General features: G+C 39.3%; 1 protein-coding gene across 9 annotated transcripts in view; it reads left to right on the top strand.

Annotated features, from left to right (window-relative positions):
• Window positions 1-22,064, top strand: part of Akap13 (A-kinase anchoring protein 13) — a 328,817-nt gene that overhangs the window by 151,792 nt on the left and 154,961 nt on the right. For all 9 annotated transcript variants that reach the window (XM_076851393.2, XM_076851391.2, XM_076851388.2 and 6 more), the window contains exons 6-7: window positions 13,727-13,925; window positions 17,463-20,475. In XM_076851393.2, the coding sequence (XP_076707508.2) occupies window positions 13,727-13,925; window positions 17,463-20,475 (3,212 nt within the window). The remainder of the gene's footprint in view (window positions 1-13,726; window positions 13,926-17,462; window positions 20,476-22,064) is intronic.

Here is a 22,064-nt window from a genome sequence, read left to right as displayed (position 1 = left end):
TTTATCCTTGTAGTCCTGGTGTGCTAGCACAGTGCCTGGCACTCAATAGGTATTCAGTTAATGTATCATCAAATGATTTTTAATGTCATATTATGAAGCTAGACCATAAAAACTAGATTTTAGTTAGGGGTAATTAGAAAAAAGAAAGTGAGTGAATTCAAGAGAAAATTATAAATCATACAAGAAAGGAAAATAGCCATATTGTATTACTAGATCAGCTATATGTACAATGTCTAGATTCATAATGTAAACCACTGAATACTGATCTAACCAAAATCATGACTTATGAGGAGGAAAAGACAAACTATGTGCATGTGGTTTTGGGGAAGGAGGGCAGATAGTAAGCAGAGCACTGATTTTCTGTGTTGGAAAGTTGATTTGTAATATGTCATCAATCTCAGTTCCCTCATTCCTCTTCTGTTTGTAAGTCTGGCTCTGTGTTATGATTCTGTGGTTTAGAGGTGTGTAGTTTTTTAAATGTTAGGCCTGAATTTAATTTGTTAGTCCAAAAGAGTGATAAAGAGAAATTGTTTTCAGACTTATTTTTGTGTTATGTACAGACTTCACATCTTAAACCCTCAGTTAATTGTAACTCTATTAGGTGTCATTCCAACCCGAAAGAACTTGTATTCCAGTGAGAAGGATATGACAGGAGTATATAATTACTGTTACTTAACTCAAAGAGGTTAGTTTAAAAAAGCGTTAATAGAGTGATACAGTAAGGACCTTGTATATTCCCAGGGGCACAAAGATCTTGAATCAGTAGAGAGATAAATGGAAAGAGAGATCACAAAACCAGATGGAAAGATGGGTGGATTGTGGACAGTTTGGCATCTCTGGCAGATACAGGTTGTGTTTCAGGAATGGGCAGTGTGTTTCAGTTTGGCTCCACAGTGGCTTATAAGAAGATGAGTTGTGGCTGGAAAACAACACCAGTCTTTAAGGTGGAGACTGTCTGTGGCTGGGTAGAAGAACTGTTGGTGTAGCATGGCCTGTGAGAGTACCATTATGAGCTATGTGGCCTTGGTCATGAATTTTTGTGTCTGTTTGATTTATATATCCATACAGTAGAATGGTTAAGATTAAAGAGAAAGCCTTGGTGATATGGGCCAACAGAATACATGTTGTTCTCCCAGTGCAAAAAGAACAAATAAAAATAGTTGTTTTCCTTCACAGAGGAAACTTCTGAGCAAGAGAATAACTTCACTATTATTATAAAAAAATATGTAGTAGATTTGAAGGCTGGTAGAGATTCTAGGGCAGCTGGCTTGTAAACGAGAGTAGTAGCAAGAGTCCAGGTAATGCAGCAAAGGTTTGAGCTAGAGCAGTATTTATAGGAATGGAAATAAGCGACTGCATGGGAGAAGCATTGTAAACATGCAATCTACAAAACATTTTGAACAAGAAAAATAATATTGTTAGGGATAGCAGTGGCTTCATTCAAGGAAGTAGGTTTGGATTTGATGGATTTTGGAATGGATGGGGCAATATAAAATTGAGATTTGAAATTTGAGAGTGCCCCCTAGACATCTTGGTAAAGACATTCATCAAGTAGTTGGCATGTGAGGCAAAACTCAGACTTTGAGGCTAGACCGAAATTTGGGAGGTGAACTGGGTCTGTGAAAAAGGATGAGTGAAAGAGGAAGACTGAGTTCAAAGATGACATATTCACATCTGTGTGAGAGGAAGAAGAGCCAGGGACAATAGTGGATGAACAGATAGTGTCTTATGGATGCCCCATGAGAAATACATTTCAAAAGAAGGCTCAGATCAATATTTGAAAATTCTGTGAAAATCAAGGATGATGGGGATAAAGAAAGGACACTGGATTTTTGAGATTTACTTGGTGTCAGGTCTGTGACAAAGAAGTTTTAATAGTGGTGGGATTGAGTAAGCATCAAGTTGCGAAGTCTGAAAGTGTTAGGAGGTAGATGTGGTGAGTGGCCTCTTGAAGGGAGGGGAAGGGGAGGGACACAACAGAGTAGTTCCATGGTGTTAGAGCAGGGTTCCTCAATCCCAGCACCAATGAAAGTTTGGGCCTGATAATTCTTTGCTGTAGGAAACCACGTCCTCCCCCAGGTGTTAACAATCAGAGATGTCCCTCACATTGTCAGATTCCTTAGGTGAGAACACCTGGTCTACAGAGTTACTCGGATTGCTGCTGCTTCTACCCTCAGCAGAATTCCCTTTGCTCCCAGGGATGCTTTGTCTGCTGCTGGTGTGGGGAAGGAACAGGCCCACAGTGGGTGGAAAACTAAGGACAGCCAGATGGTCCCTGAAGCAGAGAAGGCAGGAAGAAATAAAGCAAAACCCCTAACTATAAAGAAGTTAGGATGGCTAAAAGCTTTTTTTTTTTTTTTTAAAGATGGTTATTTTAGTTCTTGTTAGATGGACCTGAGTCTCTTACTAAGAATGAAGTAGATGTGATTAATGTTTGGCATTTGTGAAAATAAAAGAAAGTGTAACCCTTTTGCAGGGACAGGGGAATGGACCGATTTACAGGTGAGTGAAAGCATTACTGAACAGCAGTGAGATCTGAATAGGAACTTTAAAAATAATAGTAAAAACATTGACATCTTGAGGTAGAAGAAGAACCTATAACCCAACAACCCTTACACGATTATTATGTGTGAATTTTACTAAGCTTTTGTTACATTTCTTAACCTTTTAATTTTCCTTATTTCTTTGAACATTATAGAGTTGAAAAAGGTCACTGAACTATAATTTCAGTTATTTTCCAGTTATTTTTGTAATAATCTATACATCTGTTCTTTAATTTGCCAGTTTCTAGTTACTGACAGACTGTTTTCAGGGTTTTTTTAAATTTTTTTTAATTTTAATTTTTATTATTATTTGTTCAAAACATTACATAGTTCTTGACATATCATATTCCATACTTTGATTTAAGTGGGTTATGAACTCCCATTTTTACCTCGTATACAGATTGCAGAATCACATCAGTTACATATCCACGTTTTTACATATTGCCATACTAGTGTCTGTTGTATGCTGCTGCCTTTCCTATCCTCTACTATCCCCCTCCCCTCCCATCTTCTCTCTCTACCCCATCTACTGTAATTCATTTCTCACCCTTGTTTTTTTTCCCTTTCCCCTAACTTCCTCTTATATGCAATTTTGTATAACAGTGAAGGTCTCCTTCCATTTCCATGCAATTTCCCTTCTCTCTCCCTTTCCCTCCCACCTCTGTTTAATGTTAATCTTATTCTCATGCTCTTCCTCCCTGCTCTGTTCTTAGTTGCTCTCCTTATATCAACGAAGACATTTGGCATTTGTTTTTTAGGGATTGGCTAGCTTCACTTAGCATAATCTGCTCTAGTGCCATTCATTTCCCTGCAAATACCATGATTTTGTCATTTTTTAGTGCTGAGTAATACTCCATTGTGTATAAATGCCACTTTTTTTTTTATCCATTCGTCTATTGAAGGGCATCTAGGTTGGTTTCAAAGTGTAGCTATTGTGAATTGTGCTGCTATGAACATTGATGTAGCAGTATCCCTGTAGTATGCTCTTTTAAGGTCTTCAGGGAATAGTCCGAGAAGGGGAATAGCTGGGTCAAATGGTGGTTCCATTCCCAGCTTTCCCAGGTATCTCCATACTGCTTTCCAAATTGGCCATACCAATTTGCAGTCCCACCAGCAATGTACAAGTGTACCCTTTTCCCCACATCCTCGCCAGCACTTGTTGTTGTTTGACTTCATAATGGCTGCCAATCTTACTGGAGTGAGATGGTATCTTAGGGTGGTTTTGATTTGCATTTCTCTGACTGCTAGAGATGGTGAGCATTTTTACATGTACTTGTTGATCGATTGTATGTCCTCCTCTGAGAAGTGTCTGTTCAGGTCCTTGGCCCATTTGTTGATTGGGTTATTTGTTTTCTTATTGTTTAATTTTTTGAGTTCTTTGTGTACTCTGGATATTAGGGCTCTATTTGAAGTGTGAGGAGTAAAAATTTGTTCCCAGGATGTAGGCTCCCTATTTACCTCTCTTATTGTTTCTCTTGCTGAGAAAAAACTTTTTAGTTTGAGTAAGTCCCATTTGTTGATTCTTGTTATTAACTCTTGTGCTATGGGTGTCCTATGAAGGAATTTGGAGCCCGACCCCACAGTATGTAGATTGGAGCCAACTTTTTCTTCTATCAGGCGCAGAGTCTCTGTTTTGATATCAAGCTCCTTGATGCATTTTGAGTTAACTTTTATGCATGGCGAGAGAAAGGGATTCAGATTCATTTTGTTGCATATGGATTTCCAGTCCTCCGAGCACCATTTTTTGAAGATGCTATCCTTTCTCCATTGCATTCTTTTGACACCTTTGTCTAATATAAGGTAGTTGTAATTTTGTGGATTGGTCTCTGTGTCCTCTATTCTATACCATTGGCCTACCTGCCTGTTTTGGTACCAGTACCATGCTGTTTTTGTTACTATTGCTCTGTAGTATAGTTTAAAATCTGGTATCGCTATACCGCCAGTTTCACTCTTCCTGTTTAGAATTGCTTTTGCTATTCTGGGTCTTTTATTTTTCCAGATGAATTTCATGATTGCTTTTTCGATTTCTGTGAGGAATGCTGTTGGGATTTTTATTGGCATTGCGTTAAACCTATGGAGTACTTTTGGTAATATCAACATTTTAATTAACATTTAGTTCTGCCTATCCATGAACAAGGTATATCTTTCCACCTTCTAAGGTCTTCTTCTGTTTCTCTCTTTAGGGTTCTGTAGTTTTCGTTGTATAGTTCTTTCACCTCTTTTGTTAGGTTGATTCCCAAGTATTTTATTTTCTTTGAGGATATTGTGAATGGGGTGGTTGTTCTCAATACCATTTGAGAGGATTTGTCACTGATATACAGGAATGCCTTTGATTTATGTGTGTTGATTTTGTATCCTGCCACTTTGCTGAATTCATTTACTAGCTCTAGAAGTTTCTTGGTAGAACCTTTTGGGTCTGCTAGTTATAGGATCATGTCATCCACAAATAGTGATAATTTAAGTTCTTCTTTTCCTATCTTTATGCCTTTAATTTCTTTCGTCTGTCTAATTGCTCTGGCCAGTGTTTCGAGAACTATGTTGAACAGAAGTGGTGAGAGAGGGCATCCCTGTCTTGTTCCAGATTTTAGAGGGAATACCTTCAGTTTTTCTCCATTCAGAATGATGCTAGCCTGATAGCTTTTACAATATTGAGGTATGTTCCTGTTATCCCTAGTTTTTCTAGTGTTTTGAACATAAAGTGATGCTGTACTTTGTTGAATGCTTTTTCTGCATCTACCGAGATGATCATATGGTTCTTATCTTTAAGTCTATTGATTTGGTGAATAACATTTATTGATTTCCGTATATTGAACCATCCTTGCATCCCAGGGATGAATCCTACTTGATCATGATGCATGATCTTTTTGATATGTTTCTGTATCTGATTTGCCAGAATTTTATTGAGGATTTTTGCATCTAGGTTCATTAGAGATATTGGTCTGTAGTTTTCTTTCTTTGAAGTGTCTTTGTCTGGTTTAGGAATCAGGGTGATGTTGTGCCGCAGTCTGGCTGGGCACAATTCAGGAGCCACTTGTCAAAAGAAACTAACTTTATTTTTAGAACCACACACGCCAAACAAAACAGCTCCTCAGGAAAAAACCCTCAGAGCCCAACTGCCACCACCGGCTTCCCACAAGTCACACTCCCCAACCACCAGCCTCTTCCTCCCACAATCCTCCTTCTCTTGAGGCTGATTGGCTGGGTCGCATGGGCGGAGCCAAAAAAGTCCCCCAATGAGTAGCTCCGGGGTCCAAAAGGGCAGGGAAACAGCCCAATGAGCATCACCGCAGAGGAGTCAATCAGCTAGATGTTGCTGGGGCCGCTGTGAGCCAATCATCAGCTGGCAGTCTGAAAGTTTGCTGGGGCCCCTTCGGCTGTGGCTCTCAACAAAGTTTGCTGGGGCCCCTTCGGCTGTGGCTCTCAACAATGTTGGCCTCGTAGAATTAATTTGGAAGTTCTCCCTCTTTTTCTATTTCCTGAAATAGCTTCAAAAGTTTTGGTATTAGTTCTTCTTTAAAGGTTTTGTAAAACTCTGCTGTATACCCTTCCGGTCCTGGGCTTTTCTTAGTTGGTAGTCTTTTTTTTTTTTTTTTTTTTTTTTACAATTTTTTTATTGATTGTTCAAAATATTACAAATCTCTTGACATATCATATTTCATACATTAGATTCAAGTGGATTATGAACTCCCATTTTTACCCCAAATACAGATTGCAGAATCACATCGGTTACACATCCACATTTTTACATAATGCCCTATTAGTAACTGTTGTATTCTGCTACCTTTCCTATCCTGTACTATCCCCCACTCCCCTCCTCTCCCCTCACATCTTCTCTCTCTACCCCATCTACTGTAATTTATTTTCCTCCTTGTTTATTTTCCCCTTTCCCTCACAACCTCTTATATGTAATTTTGTATAACATCGAGGGTCTCCCTCCATTTCCATGCAATTTCCCTTTTCTCTCCCTTTCCCTCCCACCTCATGTCTCTGTTGTTGGTAGTCTTTTGATGGCTTGTTCTGTTTCCTCAATTGATATTGGTCTGTTTAGGTTGTATATATCCTCCTGACTCAATCTGGGCAGATCATATGACTTAAGAAATTTATTGATGCCTTCTCTATCTCCTATTTTATTGGAGTATAAGTATTCAAAATAATTTCTAATTATCTTCTGTTTTTCTGTAGTGTCTGTTGTGATATTGCCTTTTTCATCCCGTATGCTAGTAGTTTGAGTTCTCTCACTTCTTCTCTTCATTAGCATGGCTAAGGGTCTGTCGAACTTATTTATTTTTTCAAAGAACCAACTTTTAGTTTTGTCAATTTTTTCAATTGTTTCTTTTGTTTCAATTTCATTGATTTCAGCTCTGATTTTAATTATTTCTTGCCTTCTACTTTTGCCTGTGTTTTGCTCTTCTTTTTCTAGGGTTTTGAGATGAAGTGTGAGATCATTTATTTGTTGTTTTTTTCTTTTTTTAAGGAATGAACTCCAAGCAATGAATTTTCCTCTTAGAACTGCTTTCATTGTGTCCCATAGATTCTGATATGTTGTGTCTGTGTTTTCATTTATCTCTAAGAATTTTTTAATTTCCTCCTTGATGTCTTCTGTAACCCATTGATCATTCAGTAACATATTGTTCATTCTCCAAGTGATATAGGATTTTTCCTTCCTTCTTTTATCATTGATTTCCAGTTTCATTCCATTATGATCAGGTAGGATGCATGGTATTATCTCTACTCCTTTATAATTTCTAAGAGTTGCCCTGTGACATAATATATGGTCTATTTTCGAGAAGGATCCATGTGCTGCTGAGAAAAAGGTGTAATGGCTTGATGTTGGGTGGTATATTTTATATATGTCAATTAAGTCTAGGTTATTAATTGTATTATTGAGTTCTATAGTTTCTTTATTCAGCTTTTGTTTGGAAGATCCGTCCAATGGTGAGAGAGGTGTGTTGAAGTCTCCCATAATTATTGTATTGTGGTCTATTTGACTGTTAAACTTGAGAAGAGTTTGTTTGATGAACATAGCTGCACAATTGTTTGGGGCATATATATTTATGATTGTTATGTCTTGTTGTATGGTTCCCTTGAGCAGTATGTAGTGTCCTTCTTTATCCCTTTTGATTAACTTTGGCTTGAAATCTATTTTATTTGATATGAGTATGGACACTCCTGCTTGCTTCTGAGATCCATATGAGTGATTTTTCCCAACCTTTCACCTTCAGTCTATGTATGTCTTTTCCTATCAAATGCATCTCCTGTAGGCAGCATATTGTTGGATCTTTTTTTTTTTTTTTGATCCATTCTACTAGCCTGTGTCTCTTGATTGGTGAGTTTAAGCCATTAACAATTAGGGTTACTATTGAGATATGGTTTGTACTTCCAGCCATATTTGTTTATTTATTTTTTCCTTTTCTGTACTACCTCCCGCTGTTGGTTTTCATTTTTATTTTTCCATTTCCTTTTTCTGTAATGTTTTGCCAAGAATGTTTTGAAGAGCTGTTTTTTTTAGCTGCAAATTCTTTTAACTTTTGTTTATCATGGAAGGTTTTAATTTCGTCCTCCATCCTGAAGGTTAATTTCGCTGGATACATGATTCTTGGTTGGAGCCCATTTTCTTTCAGCATTTGAAATATGTTTTTCCAGGATCTTCTAGCTTTCAGAGTCTGTGTTGAAAGATCAGCTGTTGTCCTGATTGGTTTACCCCTAAATGTAATCTGCTTCCTTTCTCTTGTAGCTTTTAAAATTCTCTCCTTATTCTGTGTGTTGGACATCTTCATTATAATGTGTCTTGGTGTGAATCTCTTATGATTTTGCACATTCGGTGTCCTGTAGGCTTCTAGGATTTGGAATTCTGTTTCATTCTTCAAGTCTGCGAAGTTTTCTCATATTATTTCATTGAACAGATTGCTCATTCCTTTGGTTTGGACCTCTATACCTTCCTGTATCCCCATAACTCGTAAGTTTGGTCTCTTCATGTTATCCGATATTTCTTGGATGTTCTGCTCATGGTTTCTTAACAGTCTCGCTGAGCTGTCTATGTTCTTTTCAAGTTGAAATACTTTGTCTTCATTGTCTGATGTTCTATCTTCTAAGTGTTCTACTCTGCTGGTAATACTCTCATTTGAGTTTTTAATTTGGTTTATTGCTTCCTGCATTTCCAGGATTTCTGGGGTTTTTTTTGTTTTGTTTTGTTTTTATAACCTCTGTCTCCCTGTATAGTTGATCTTTTGCTTCTTGGGTTTGTTTATGTAATTCATTGTCAAAGTGGTCTTTCATTGTCTGATTTTGCTGTCTCATGTCTTCCTTGAGACTCCAGATCATCTGAAGCATGTATATCCTGAATCCTTTATCTGACATTCCATCTGCTGCAGATATTACCTCTTCTAAAGTTGATTTGACCTGCATTGCTTGTGGTTCTTTCTTTTCTTGTCTTTTCATACTGCTCACGTTTCTTTCTGCTTGGTGAAACGGTTGTGTTATTGATTTTCCCCCTATATATTTATATTGCTCTTTTATAGTTGCAAAGTCTCCCTTTTTTGGAGAAAGACAATGTTAACAGTTCCCAATATCAATAATACATCATCTAAGCACACGTTTTCTTATTACTGCATTTATAGCTAGACTGTATGTCTACAAATGTTGGTTTCGATTATCATTTACAAATATAGTCATTAGTTTCATGAAAGGCATACCATCTCTGGTAGCATAAAGAAAACTGAATTTCAGGTGTAGGATGTTATGTTTAGGGGAAAAGGAGTGAGGGTATGGGGTTAATCTAACTTAGTAACTTTGGAGAGCTCTCTCCAATAGATGGGCAATTTATGGAAGAATGTATAGATTCAAACTCCTGTCTGTATTTATAAGATTACCCTACTTATGAATATTAAAGTTTAGGGGGTTGCAAGTGGGATAAAGGGAGTAAGAAGGAGAAAAAAAAATAACAAGGAAAGAAAGAGAAAAAAGAGAGCGGGAAAAAGAAAATAAGAGAAAAAAGAAAAGAAATAAAGGGGGGAGGGAGGTGGGGCAAATGCAATTCCTCTATATTTTATTATTCTGTTGATTCAGTTGTTAAAGACCTTTTCCATGCACAATTCTTGGTTTTACATATGTTGAGGTTGTGAAGACCAGAGGGGGAAGGGTAGAGGAGACTGGATGAATGGATGAAAAGAGAGAGAGAAGAGAAAAAAAGAAAAAGAAAGAAAAAAAAGTCTCTCAGAACTCTGTTTTCTTTTCTTCCAGTAGGTGGCGTTGTCTATTCCTAGTTTTAGTCTCTGCGTTCAGGGTGGTGTTGGTAGTTAGTGTGAGAGGACTTGAGCTTCCACCTGTGGCCTCTCTACTCTTATTCTCTGAGATGTAAACCAGGTGCCTGATCCGCTGCAGAACCGAGCTGGTAGCCTACCGGTTGATGGGTTTTAAGGGTTGGTTGGATTTTCCAAGATGAGTTCCATCAGTTTTTCTCATAAGGTGTTTGATGAGGTGGGGGGTGTTAGGGAGACCTTATGTTTGTCCAGAGCTCTGTCAGGTGACCGCCCGGGTGGGTGTCTGGGCCCCTCCTCCAATTGGGGTGGTCTGCTTACCACATGGACAGGCGGCTGGGCCCCTTCTCCGGTTGCATGGTCTGCCTACTGTGCAAGCAGGGCAGCTGGACCCCTATTCCAGTTGGGGTGGTCTGCCTACTGCTCAGGCGGGTGGCTGGGACCCTCCTTCAGTTGGGGTGGTCTGTCTACCCAGCAGGCGGGAGGCTGGGCCCCTTCTCCAGTTGGGGTGGTCAGTCTACCGCGCAGGCGGGCGGCTGTGGCCCCTCCTCCAGTTGGCGTGGTCTGTCTAGCGCACAGGCGGGCGGCTATGTCCCCTCTCCGGGCCGCATGGTCTGCCTACCGTGCAGGCGGGCAGCTGAGCCCCTTCTCCAGGTTGCGTGGTCTGCATACTGCGCAGGCGGCGGCTGGGACCCTCCTCCAGTTGGGGTGGTCTGTCTAGGGCAGGCGGGTGGCTGGGCCCCTACTCTAGTTGGGGTGGTCTGTCTACCGTGCAGGTGGGCGGCTGTGCCCCCTCTCTGGGCTGCGTGGTCTGCCTACCGTGCAGGCGGGAGGCTGGGCTTCTCCTCCAGTGTTTTCAGTTTTTAATGCTACAATACCTAAAGTTGCTGCAAACATTCTTAAGCATAGAGCTTTGCCAGCTTTTTTTTAGTGGAGTTTTAAAGGTTTTTATACAGGTTTAATTCAGAGCAGGAGATATATTTATTTAAATGCTACCATGTTTTAAATTGCAAGATTCATCCCTGCTGTGCTTTTCTCTATAATACTTGCTATCTTGTAGGTCACTTACTTTTCTTGATTGCCCTTTTCTCCCTTGTTTAATATATAAGCTCTCAACAGAAGAGGGATGTTGGTTTTGTTTCACCAGCACCTTGAATAGTGCCCAGCAAATAAATACTTGCTGAATAAATTAATAGTGGGATTTATTCAGACCTGTAGGATAAGATGGGTTTGGATGAATGTCAGTAGCAACAGACATTCATGGAAGCCAGTGAGAAAATAATTGCAGTGACAGGTCTTTAGAGGAACTGAGAAGCAGCGACAGTCCATAGGGACAACGAAATGAAAGATTGAAAAGTTAGTACCTGGAGGTAACGTGACAACCAAAGCACCTTCCTCTGGAAGGACAGGATGGGAGAGATAGAATGTAAATAACTTGTGGTCAGAGACAGGGACTTCCCAAGGTTTAAAGAATAGAAATGGAACAATTTAAGAATTACACAACTCAGCTTAATTGAGTTTACAGAGAAATTGTCTCTTTCTCATTTGGTGTAGCTGATTTATTTATTTATTTATTTATTTTTGAGCCATTCCATTGAACTTTTAAGGATCTAACTTATAGGTAGGTACTTTTTATTAGAGGTCATTTTACCCAAAGTAGAGTAGCTTGACAAATTCATAAATATATAAAATACATAAATAAATACATAAAACATTCAGCACAGTATATGCCAGTCTTATTTTAAGCAACTATTAGGTACCCTGTTTTGGGAGATGGGAGAACTAGGCGCAGGGGTGCTTTACCACTGTGGTACATTCGCAGCCCTTTCTTATGTTTTATTTAGAAACAGGGTCTCCTATGTTGCATAGGACTCTGCTAAATTGCTGAGGCTGGCTATGAACTCTCACTCTTCTTCTGCCTCAGCCTCCAGATCTGCTGGAATTACAGGCATGTGCCACTGCACCTGGTTTAGGCAGTCATTCTTCAGTATGGAAATTGCAGTAGTGTTCTTTGCAGTAGCCTTCATTGCACCCTGAAGGGCATGCTTTTATACTTTTTAAAAAGGCATTTCACTCCACCACACTTTTAAAATTTCACTTGTTCTCAAGTTGAGTTATTAATGACAGGTATGATTTATGAGGTAAAATAGTTTCTGGAGAGACAATTGAATTACTTGTGTCTCTGTCTTGAATTTTTAATTTCTTTCATTTCAAAACATGACATTGATGTCAAATATAACCTTTCTTTTCCCCCATAATCTCTTAAGATACTTTACCAGTGTGTACTGTTTGCTTAGGTGAAATATGAGGAACCCCAAAACACCAGTGTTATAAGAAAAGAAAAAATAAAGAACATTTCAGATAAGGAGGGAAGGATTAATAGCATAATCTTATTGTTGTACCTAATATTTGAGCTACTAGGTATCTACTCAAAATGATGTTTGAGAACTGTTTTCAGTATTTTTAAAGCTTTAAGAAGAAACAGGATTTTCTGATAAATACAGAAAACAAGATGAACAAGGAAGGAAGGCATACTAGGAACTATTTTTAAATGGATGAAAGCAGGAGGAATAATAGGCAACATCATTTTTTTATTTCTCCATGCCAAATAGTAAAGTCATAGTTCTTTGTATTCTAATTCTTGAAAATCCCTTTGTGTGCATTATGTAATGAAGGCCCAAAGAAATTAAGAGACTTGTATAACATCCTGTAGCTAGGAAATAACAACCCTGAAGTTTGAATACAGAAATCTCCAACTCTGTCATTACACCTTATATCAAACTAACAAAAATGAACAGTGACACCAAGGATCAGAAATTTAGAAATTTTTATACTTCTGTTGAACATCGAAAAGGCTGCTTAACACTTGAAATGTGTGCCAAAATACTGTAATTGGGAATATGAGGTTGTATGGTGTACCATTGTCTGCTTTCATTGCTGGTTTATCTTGTGCCCTGAAATTCCTTCTTCTGCTGTGAAAAACACAATAGACATTTTGGTTTGTATTTCATGCAAGCATTATGAGTGTGTCTTATAGAAGAAAGGGTAGAATTAGAGGTACTGTTGCCCTTACAAAACAAATTCACTTGCCTTGATCCAAACAACTGACTTTTAATAGTGGAACTATATAGAGACTTCATGCTTTGAGGCCCGTGCCAGAAATGCTTTGTTATATGCCTGTATCCTTGTCAATTTTATTTGTATATATGTTTGTAATGAAATGAATTCAGCACAGTTGTTTGTTTATTGTTGTTTATTTTTAGTGGTGCTGTGAATGGAACCCAGGGCCTTATACATACTAGGCAAGCGATCTACCAATGAGCTACACCCCAGCCCTGTTTCTTCTTTAAATTAAAAATAAATTAATGATTCAAAACAGAATCTTATAATTATATTAATAAGGATAGTATAAGGCATTTTATAGTTTTCTCTGTGGAATTGACTTCAAGAAGTTTGAGGGTGTTTCCTCCACTCATTACAAACGTTAAAGTACCATTAAAGGGGTTGTAGCAACTGGGTATTTCTTCCCACATAATCTGTAATTAGTGTAAGGTATAATCTATTAAAGAGCAATTTTTAATAAATCTTGCTACTATTGGAAACCAGGCTAAAGCCATCTTTCTTAACACATTCTTATTATTTGGTTGTTAGCATAATATTAACTATTTTAAGATCCTAAACTTCTCTTAAAGAATGTCTTTAGGGAGGAATCCTGTGGTTTCCATTTGCCCAATTTGTAACCTCTTATGAGGAGGAAAGAGAAATTTGTTATATTCCTGTATTATTGGGGAGCTATATAAACCAAAATTTTGCTATAGAGCCTTTCTTAATAGCAGTCAGGTTAGAAATATGATGTGATATTTGCCAGGTTAAACCTACACCTGGGAGATTGTGTTTATATATTAACCAGAGTTTACTTGCTTGCAGGGAGAATGCTAGAGAGCCAGACTCCTGGAGCAGTTTATCCTATGAAATCCCTTATGGAGATTGTTCTGTGAGGCATCATCGAGAATTGGACATCTATACATTGACCTCTGAGTCTGAATCACATCATGAACCTCCGTTTCCTGGAGACACTTGCTCTGGACATATTTTTAAACTTATGAACATCCAACAGCAACTGATGGTAAGGAAGGTTTTCATTTGCAGGTTTATGTATGCTCCTGTGTGTGTCCCTGCCTATCCCAGTGAAGCTTGCTGTTAAAACATAAAATGCCTCCACCAAAGCCATGAAACCTGTAAAGCAACGTTTGTGGCATTAGATGATATCACTTAAGATACAGAATTAGCATTAGGGTTGTAGCAGTAGGGGGCTGAGTGTTTTAAATTGACTTTTGCCAGATTTATAAACACACATTGTAGATGTAGAAGTAAACAACAACTAGAACTAAATTTTCCTGGCATAAAAGGAAATTTGTCTGTGTTTGGTTTAATTTTATAGAACTAAATGAGGGAAAACAGTTTCTGAGATTGTCGCTAAAGAACACGAACCCAGTTTGCTCATCAGTGAAGCCTTTTCCCAGCTGTTTTAGTGAGTAATTGTAGTATTGCTATATTTAAATTGATAGTTACATGGTTAAAAAGATCACTAAAAAAAAATTTAAAATTTTATAATCCATTCAGTCCTTCAAGATAAAGTTGTTACCAGACATAAAACCATTACAGACTCCCTGGTAGCATTTATTATGAGTAGTATAGACGTCATATGGGTACATTTCTCTTGACCACAACATTTGAAAGGCTAAGTTTAATTTTCCATGTTGTTTATTTTAGAGCTGATTGGATTTGGATACAGTTTGTTAATAATTTCATTTAAGGTCATTTAGGTTCAGTTCAATGGCAGAAGCTTCTTTGAGAGCAGACATGATTTCTGAGACCAGCAGGCTAAAAGATTCCATAGTAGGGTTGTATAATGTGCCTGCCTCTGTCTTTTTGAATTGTTTGTTCCAAAGCACTAATTTTATTTTCCTTTGAAGAGACTACTAGAAAATCAGTTTTTCCCCCTTAGAACTCTTCTTACTAGGTGAATGATTGTCCACTTGAAAATAGCAATTAATAGATGTCAAAGCTACCAGAAAGGTATGGTTGGCAGAAAATATGAGCAGTTAAAATTGTGGAGAATGCATGTATTAGGAGCTTCCAAAATTCTTCAGGTAACATTACTTATTTCTGCAGATCTCTATTTTGTAATGTTTATTAAATGTTGTGACCTGCTTTCATAGTTTTTAGGAGACTGTTGCTTTCAGTCTGAATGGTATCAAGTTAATTTTGAATACTCTTAAGTGTAGCCTGCAAGCTTTTAGTGAAAATCCTTTTTTTTCTTTTGTGGTGTTCTCTAATAGAGATACTTTAATGAGGATGACACATTTTACTCTTTTATATGTAAATTTTTACAGTAGACTCAGGAATTAGGAAGAGTCTCATGATATAGTGTGCAGCATATTTACTGAATGATTAGATGATTGAGAGGACAGATGACAGTAGGTATGCATGAGATCATTGTAGTTGTTCAAATAATAACAAATGATAACAAATCACATATTTTAAAATTATTTTAATGTATCATGCAAATAGTATTCCTATAACAATTGCTGAAGTCAGGATATAAATTTACTAAAGACTCCTGTGTAATTTTTTCCCCTCCATTTTTCCTAAGACTGGTCTGTATACACATGGGAGTTTTACATAATTATAACAGATTAAGTATATAATTTTTCCCCACATTGTATTATAAATGTTATTTTCTGCTTATACTGTGGTCTTCATAGTTAACATTTATATAATTGTATAGTATTCCTTCCATCAGGGTGATGAACCATGATTATCTTAACCATTCCTTTGTGGGTTCTACTGCTTACATTAAAAAAATACTTTAAAGTTGCAAAAAATAGTTTTGAGATTACTTGTAATATCTCAAGTCCTAGTACCCTCTGAGAGTAATTAAGTTAGACGTTAGTGCTGTATGTTCTCATGTAAGTCAGTATTGACATCAAAATGTCAAAGAATACCTACCATGCCACTTTTTTGTTTTCTTAATTCTCCTGGAATTTGAACCCAGGGCCCCATGCATGCTCGGCAGTCGTTCTTCCCCTGAGCTGTATCCTCAGTCATGTCACTGCTCTTGACATTATGAACCAATATGTAAAAAAGTTAAACTAGATTGGTTGGGCTTCTTTGGGAGATTAAAGGATTCTTTGTAACTCATCAGTGAGTGTTTAGGATACATAGGCATCTGATTGCATCTTGTGGTTAAAAACAGTTTATGAAACTGGTTAGGATTTATTTATACTTGAATATATGAGACAGGATTAAAGTAGACACTTCCCCTTTAATGAATATATTAAAAAGCATCCTTTGAAGGTGCTCACAGTGCTTTTTAAAACTCTTTTATTTGTTCTAATTAGTTATATATAACAGTAGAATGCATTTTGACACATTGTACGCAAATGGAGCACAAATTCTCATTCCTCTGGCTATACATGTACTGATACAGAGTCACGTCAGTAGTATAGGCCAGTAGTATAGTCATGCGTGTATATAGGGTAATAATGTTGTCTCTTTCCACCATCTGTCCCACCCTCATACCCCTCCCTTTTCCTCCCTCACTCCCCTCTGCCCAATCCAAAGTTCCCTCATTCTTTTCTTATCCCCCCACACCAATTGTGGATCAGTATCTGCTTATGAGAGAAAACATTTGCCCTTTGCTTTTTTTGGGTTTGGCTTATTTCACTTAGCATGATATTCTCCAGCTCCATCTATTTACCTGCAAATGCTATAATTTCATTCTTCTTTAAGGCTGTGTAATATTCCATATCACATATTCTTTATCCATTCATCCGATGAAGGGCATCTATGTTGGTTCCATAGCTTAGCTATTGTGAATTGAGCTGCTACATTGATGTGGCTGTGTCACTGCAGTATGCTAATTTAAAGTTCTTTGATTATATGCCAACGAATGGGATAACTGGGTCAAATGGTGGTTTCATTCCAAGTTTTCTGAGGCATCTCCATACTGCTTTCTATAGTGGTGCACCAATTTGCAGTCCCACCAGCAATATATGAGTGTACCTTTCCCCCCATATCCTCATTAACACTTACTGTTGATTGTATTCTTAATAATTTCCATTCTGACTGGAGTGAGATGAAATCTTAGAGTAGTTTTGATTTGCATTTCTCTAATTGCTAGAGATGGTGAACATTTTTCCATGTTTGTTGGTAGATTGTATTTCTTCTTGGCTCACAGTGCTTTTTTAAAACAAGATTTTTGAGCCTTAGTTTTAATCTACTTTCTAGCATAATTTTCTATATAGAAAAGAATCAGTGAGTATTTCCTAAGTCATTTTTTACACACCAGTGGAGAGAGGAAAATAATAGCAGAAATGAGAGATAATTAGGGCTGGGGTTGTGGCTCAGCGATAGAGCACTCGCCTGGCACGTGGGAGGCCCTGGGTTCGATCCTCAGCACAACATAAAAAAAAATAAAGACATTAAAAAAAAGAGAGAGAGAGATAATTAATTTGTATTTGCTTAGATCACCGTATCATGTGACCTTGGTAGGGCCAAGAGGGCAGTGAGTTATGTTTAGTAGAGTTGGGCTTATAAGTATCAGTGACACCTTCTCTCGAACAGCTTTTTAAAAAAGTTATCTTTGATTTCCTCCTAGAAAACAAACCTCAAGCAGATGGACAATCTTACGCCCTTAATGATGACAGCACAGGATCCTTCCAGTGTGCTCAGTGCCCCAGAGACAGATGGCCAGTTCCTTCTCAGTCCACCTGTGTCCTCCAATAGCCAGCAGCTTTCTCCTCCTCCTAAAGAGACTGTGAGCACTGTATGCTGCCAGGGGAGCCCTGTTGGACCGATTGAGAATTCCTGTGATTTTTCAAGTGTAGTTGAGGGAGAGAAGACAGACCAATCTTACAGTAAAAAAAATAAAGGCGTGGCGAGAAAAGGGGAAGAGGTGGAGCCAGCACCTATTATGGACTCTGGAACTGTGTCCAATCAAGACAGCTACATTCAGAGCATGTCTGACTGTAGAGTAAAGGGCACAGCTGGCCTGCTATCCTGTGGAAACCAAAATGAAGAAACTGGAACAAAGTCTTGTAGAATGGGCACAGACGAGGAGTCTTTGAGCATTGGAGGCAGTGTGCTGCAGGGTGATGTGGTCACAGAGTTAGGCACAGCCCAGCATTTCTCAGGGGGTGAACTAGCAGACAGTTCAACAACAGAAAGCAGCGCCTCACAAGGTGCAGGGGAAGTGGAACATAGCCTCATGAACATAGCTTCTGCCACCCAGAATAATATGCCTCAAGCAGTAGAAAGTATACAGGAAAGATTTGAGAAGTCGAATATCAACACAACTGGAGCCACTGATGTACCAGTCATAAGTGAGCCTGTGGATAAAATCAGTGTTCCAAACTGTGTCTTTGCCACAAGTGCCCCGAGTAGTGACAGACCTGAGTCTTCATTTGGATTTAGTCTTGGAGAAACCCCCATTGAAAAAACAGCAGAAACTGAAACTTCTGGAAATTGTGAGGAAAGTGCTGATGCTCTAGATCAGAATTCTCTGATAATCCCCACTGCCACAAATAACAAGATTTTAGATGAATTAGAGCCGAGCACTTCCTTAGCAGACAGATGTGAAGCAGTGTTACCTTTGGATTTAATCTTTTCTGAGATAGAAAAAGATGTAATGCCAAACCAGGGATCAGAAATGAATTCATCTCATACTCAAAGCCAAAACAGAAAACTACTGGCTTATTGTGCCACTGGAGATGATAAACTCTGCTCTGACTCGGAATGTCAACAGAACACAGTGACTTCTAGTGGTGAATTGATTGCAAAACATTGCAGTGACTTGGTTAGACCTGAAAACACCATGAAAGGGCAACCCAAAACACAAGACCCATCCACTGCCATCTGCCTTGAAGACCAACAAGTAAATACAATCACTTCAAAATGTGTAGATTTGTGTCCTCTCAAAGTTTTGAATAAAAAAGGTCAGGGAAAAGATTCAAAACTAGATACGCTTTTAACAAATGTTCTTGAGGTAGTTTCACCTCTGTATCCAATTGTGCCTAAAACTGAGAAAGAACTGGTTCCAGACCAGGCGGTGCCATCTGACAGCACTTTCTCTCTGGCAGCCAGTCCAGGCAGTGAATCAGTAACCAAAGATGACGCACTTTCTCTTGTCCCCTCCCAGAAAGAAAAGGGAACAGCAACTCCTGAACCACACAGGGCTTTAGCTTGTAGAGATGGCCTGGCTGGAGGAGATTTGAATGATCCTGATGAACAGTTGCCAGGAGAAAGGGCAGTAGGCCTGTTCTTGCCCTCTGCTGCTGTGGAGCTTCAGCTAAGCATGGGGAATACCAGCCCCGGAAGACATGATGGGGAGCTTGAAGGTCCTGGCCCCTCATCAGCTCCTGAAGTTCTGACTAACTCTTCTCTACTGAGTGTGGGTAAGGCCACTTTGACTTCTGATTTCATTGAAGAAGGCAAAAATCTGGTGGTTCCAGAAAGCTCTATAGTGCAGAGACAAGATGACAAGGACAAAGCAGTGCGTTGTTCCTCCATTAAGGGAGACAAGCTTTCTTCAGGAACATTTCAGGAAGAGCAGAGAACACTACCTCCCAGACAAGAGACTCCAGAATTCTGTGAAAAACCTACGTTGGTGGCCTGTGCTGAGGACAAAGCACTTCTGCCCAGCAGTTCACTGGGCACACCCTCTGCTTGTCTTAAGACAGAAACTAAACATAACAAGGAAGTGGCCCTACAAGTCTCCCTGCTGACTGAAGGTGGGGCTGCACAGAGCCTGGTGCCACCAGGAGCAAATCTGGCTACAGACTCAAGGCAGGAAGCCTTGAATGCAGAACAGAACAGCTCACCTCTGTTGTCTGGTTTGCTGCCAGATGAATCTGAGGCTCTTGACTGCAATCCACCTTTTGCTCTGGATGTGGGAGTTGATAATACTGAATCCCAGGGAAAAACCAGTGTTCATGAGTTGAGTGGAAATGTGATGGTGGATGTTGCAATGGTTAATGCTCTCCGAGGTACTGCTGGGCCCAGAAGAAAGGATAGATCACCCAACATGCAAAACATCCCAATTTCAGAAGTTTTATTGAGCCAGGAGAAGAATGTGATCCAGAGTTTGCCAGGAGATTTACCAAACAAAGGTATGACTGGACTACAGGGAGCTACAAACCTGGGAATGGTACCTCCTGATTGGAAGACAGGGAAGCAGGAGAGACCAGACCATGGCTATTCTATGGGTGACTCCAAAGAGTCACAAATGGATGATGGAGCACTGCAGCTTATTGCTAAGGAGCTCCCCACACAGACAGGGCTCTCAGATCTCGATGACAAGGCTCCCACTGGCATGAGAGAAGTCACACAAATCTTGGCTCCAGGCAGGGAAAGGAGTGATCGCATGATCTCTGTTGAAGCTGCACATGTCCCTGAGGGAGCAGACTTGCTAGAGGCGACTGCCTGCCGTATAGTGGAAGCTGTCATTGAAGGAGTCAAAGCCTCAGGAGTGCTGATTCCTGAGGGGGAAATCAGTCAGTTATCACCATCTGGTCCTGATCTGGGCCCTAGGACAGAACAGCTGACTGGGAACCCTGCAGGATGTTTTGCTGGAAGGGAGGAGCCAGAGATTGGTCGGCCCGAGCTGGCAACAGGTAAGCAAAGCAAAATACAAAATTAATATTTCAAGAAGCAGATTTCCTTTAGAGTCTCTTGGACATGCTGTAAAATACAAGTGTCTTTGTTGTTTGAAGGTCTTTCTTGCTCATTGAGTAGATTGCCAAGTGAATAGACACCACCATCAAGAGACGCATGTCGTCTTGGGGTTGGACAGATTTTGCTTCCTGTATTATAGACTCACAGCTTGATTACTTAAGCCTGTAAGTGCTCTGTCACACTGGAGCAGTTGCAACTTTCCAAACTGGAAGATGGTGCCTAGATCACAAGTACTGTAAAAAGATGAAGGAATTTAGCAGATGTTTTTATTCACACGGCCTAGTTCTTTTCTTTGGAACCATAGAAAACAGTGCTGTAAAGGATGTGTTTTATTTACAAGCCTGAAACTCTTCCTCTTTATCATTCTGTCTGTATTCTGAGAAAATTTAGAGTCAGGGTAGTTTTATGAACAGCTGTAAATAAGTATCATTTTAAACCCAGCACCCAAAATGGTGGTATGAGGTCAGTGGTTTGACTGAGGAGACTCCCTCCTTTTCCTGCCTGAGGAGCAAAACTCCAGTTCCATTGCTTATTACTTCTGAGCAGAGTCTGAGAATTCAGGACCCTGCACAGCGCAGAGGATAGGATGCAGGATTTCCGCCCAAGCCCAGTCTGCTGAGCTGCTGTCACCAGGCAGACCTTGTGTCTGCTTATCTTGGTGAAGCAGCTGCACCGAGCAGATTGCTCATACAGCAGCCTGTTCCATCTATGGGTAACCACGTCCAGAGACAGCAAAGAGAAACCACTGTTGCTCAGTGGAAATAAACTATCTGAATAAAACTTCTTATTGGGGGTTGAGACTGAAGCTGAAACTGGAGTCTGTCTTGGTCTTGACTTCTGAAGTCTTTAAAGGTCAGTTGGATGCACATTCTTATACTACCATCTGCTACCATCGATAGACAGAAGACCTATCTCCATGCCTGCCCCTATGCTTTTGTAGGTAAGAGATAGCTTGTTTATCCTTATTATTTGATTGTTTTTGTTCTGTTTTTTCCCCTTTTTCAATTTTGACAAGCTTTTATAGTATAGTTCGTGTTAGGAGTATGGGGTGTGGTGTGGTGAGAAACGGAGCAACAAAAACAGTTGCTTAAGAAGAAGTGCAATTTAAACACAACTGTTAATTTCCCTGGTAAAGAACTTTTAGCCATTTTGCACCCTCCACCCTGTCCCAGCTGGGGGATTTAAGTAATCGGAAGTAGAATTTTTGGTGACTAAAGGTTTTTAGATTTATTAATGCTTTAAATTATTAGTGATAGAAATTTGTTGATTGCTGTCTCAGAATTTAAATGAGAAGGTCTCTACTGTTTTAAATAAGGCACAACAACAAGTCTATTTTGGGGCTCCTGGCAGGTTGGCATTTCAGAAGAATGGGAGTGGCTGTAAGTTGATGCCTGGCTATGTTCATTTAATTTGGGTGCTGTGTCCTTGGCCACATGGGTGGAATTATTTCTTCTTCTGACTCCATGGTCAGAATTTAACCTGAACAACTTTGTACTATGTAGGGTTTGTGTCTGTAGTGCTCTACGAG

This window comes from Callospermophilus lateralis, chromosome 3 (genome assembly GCF_048772815.1).
Source record: "Callospermophilus lateralis isolate mCalLat2 chromosome 3, mCalLat2.hap1, whole genome shotgun sequence".
Classification (NCBI taxonomy): Eukaryota; Metazoa; Chordata; class Mammalia; order Rodentia; family Sciuridae; genus Callospermophilus; species Callospermophilus lateralis.
The sequence above is the reverse complement of the archived record's forward strand: the minus strand, read 5'-3'. Positions and strand labels throughout refer to the sequence as shown.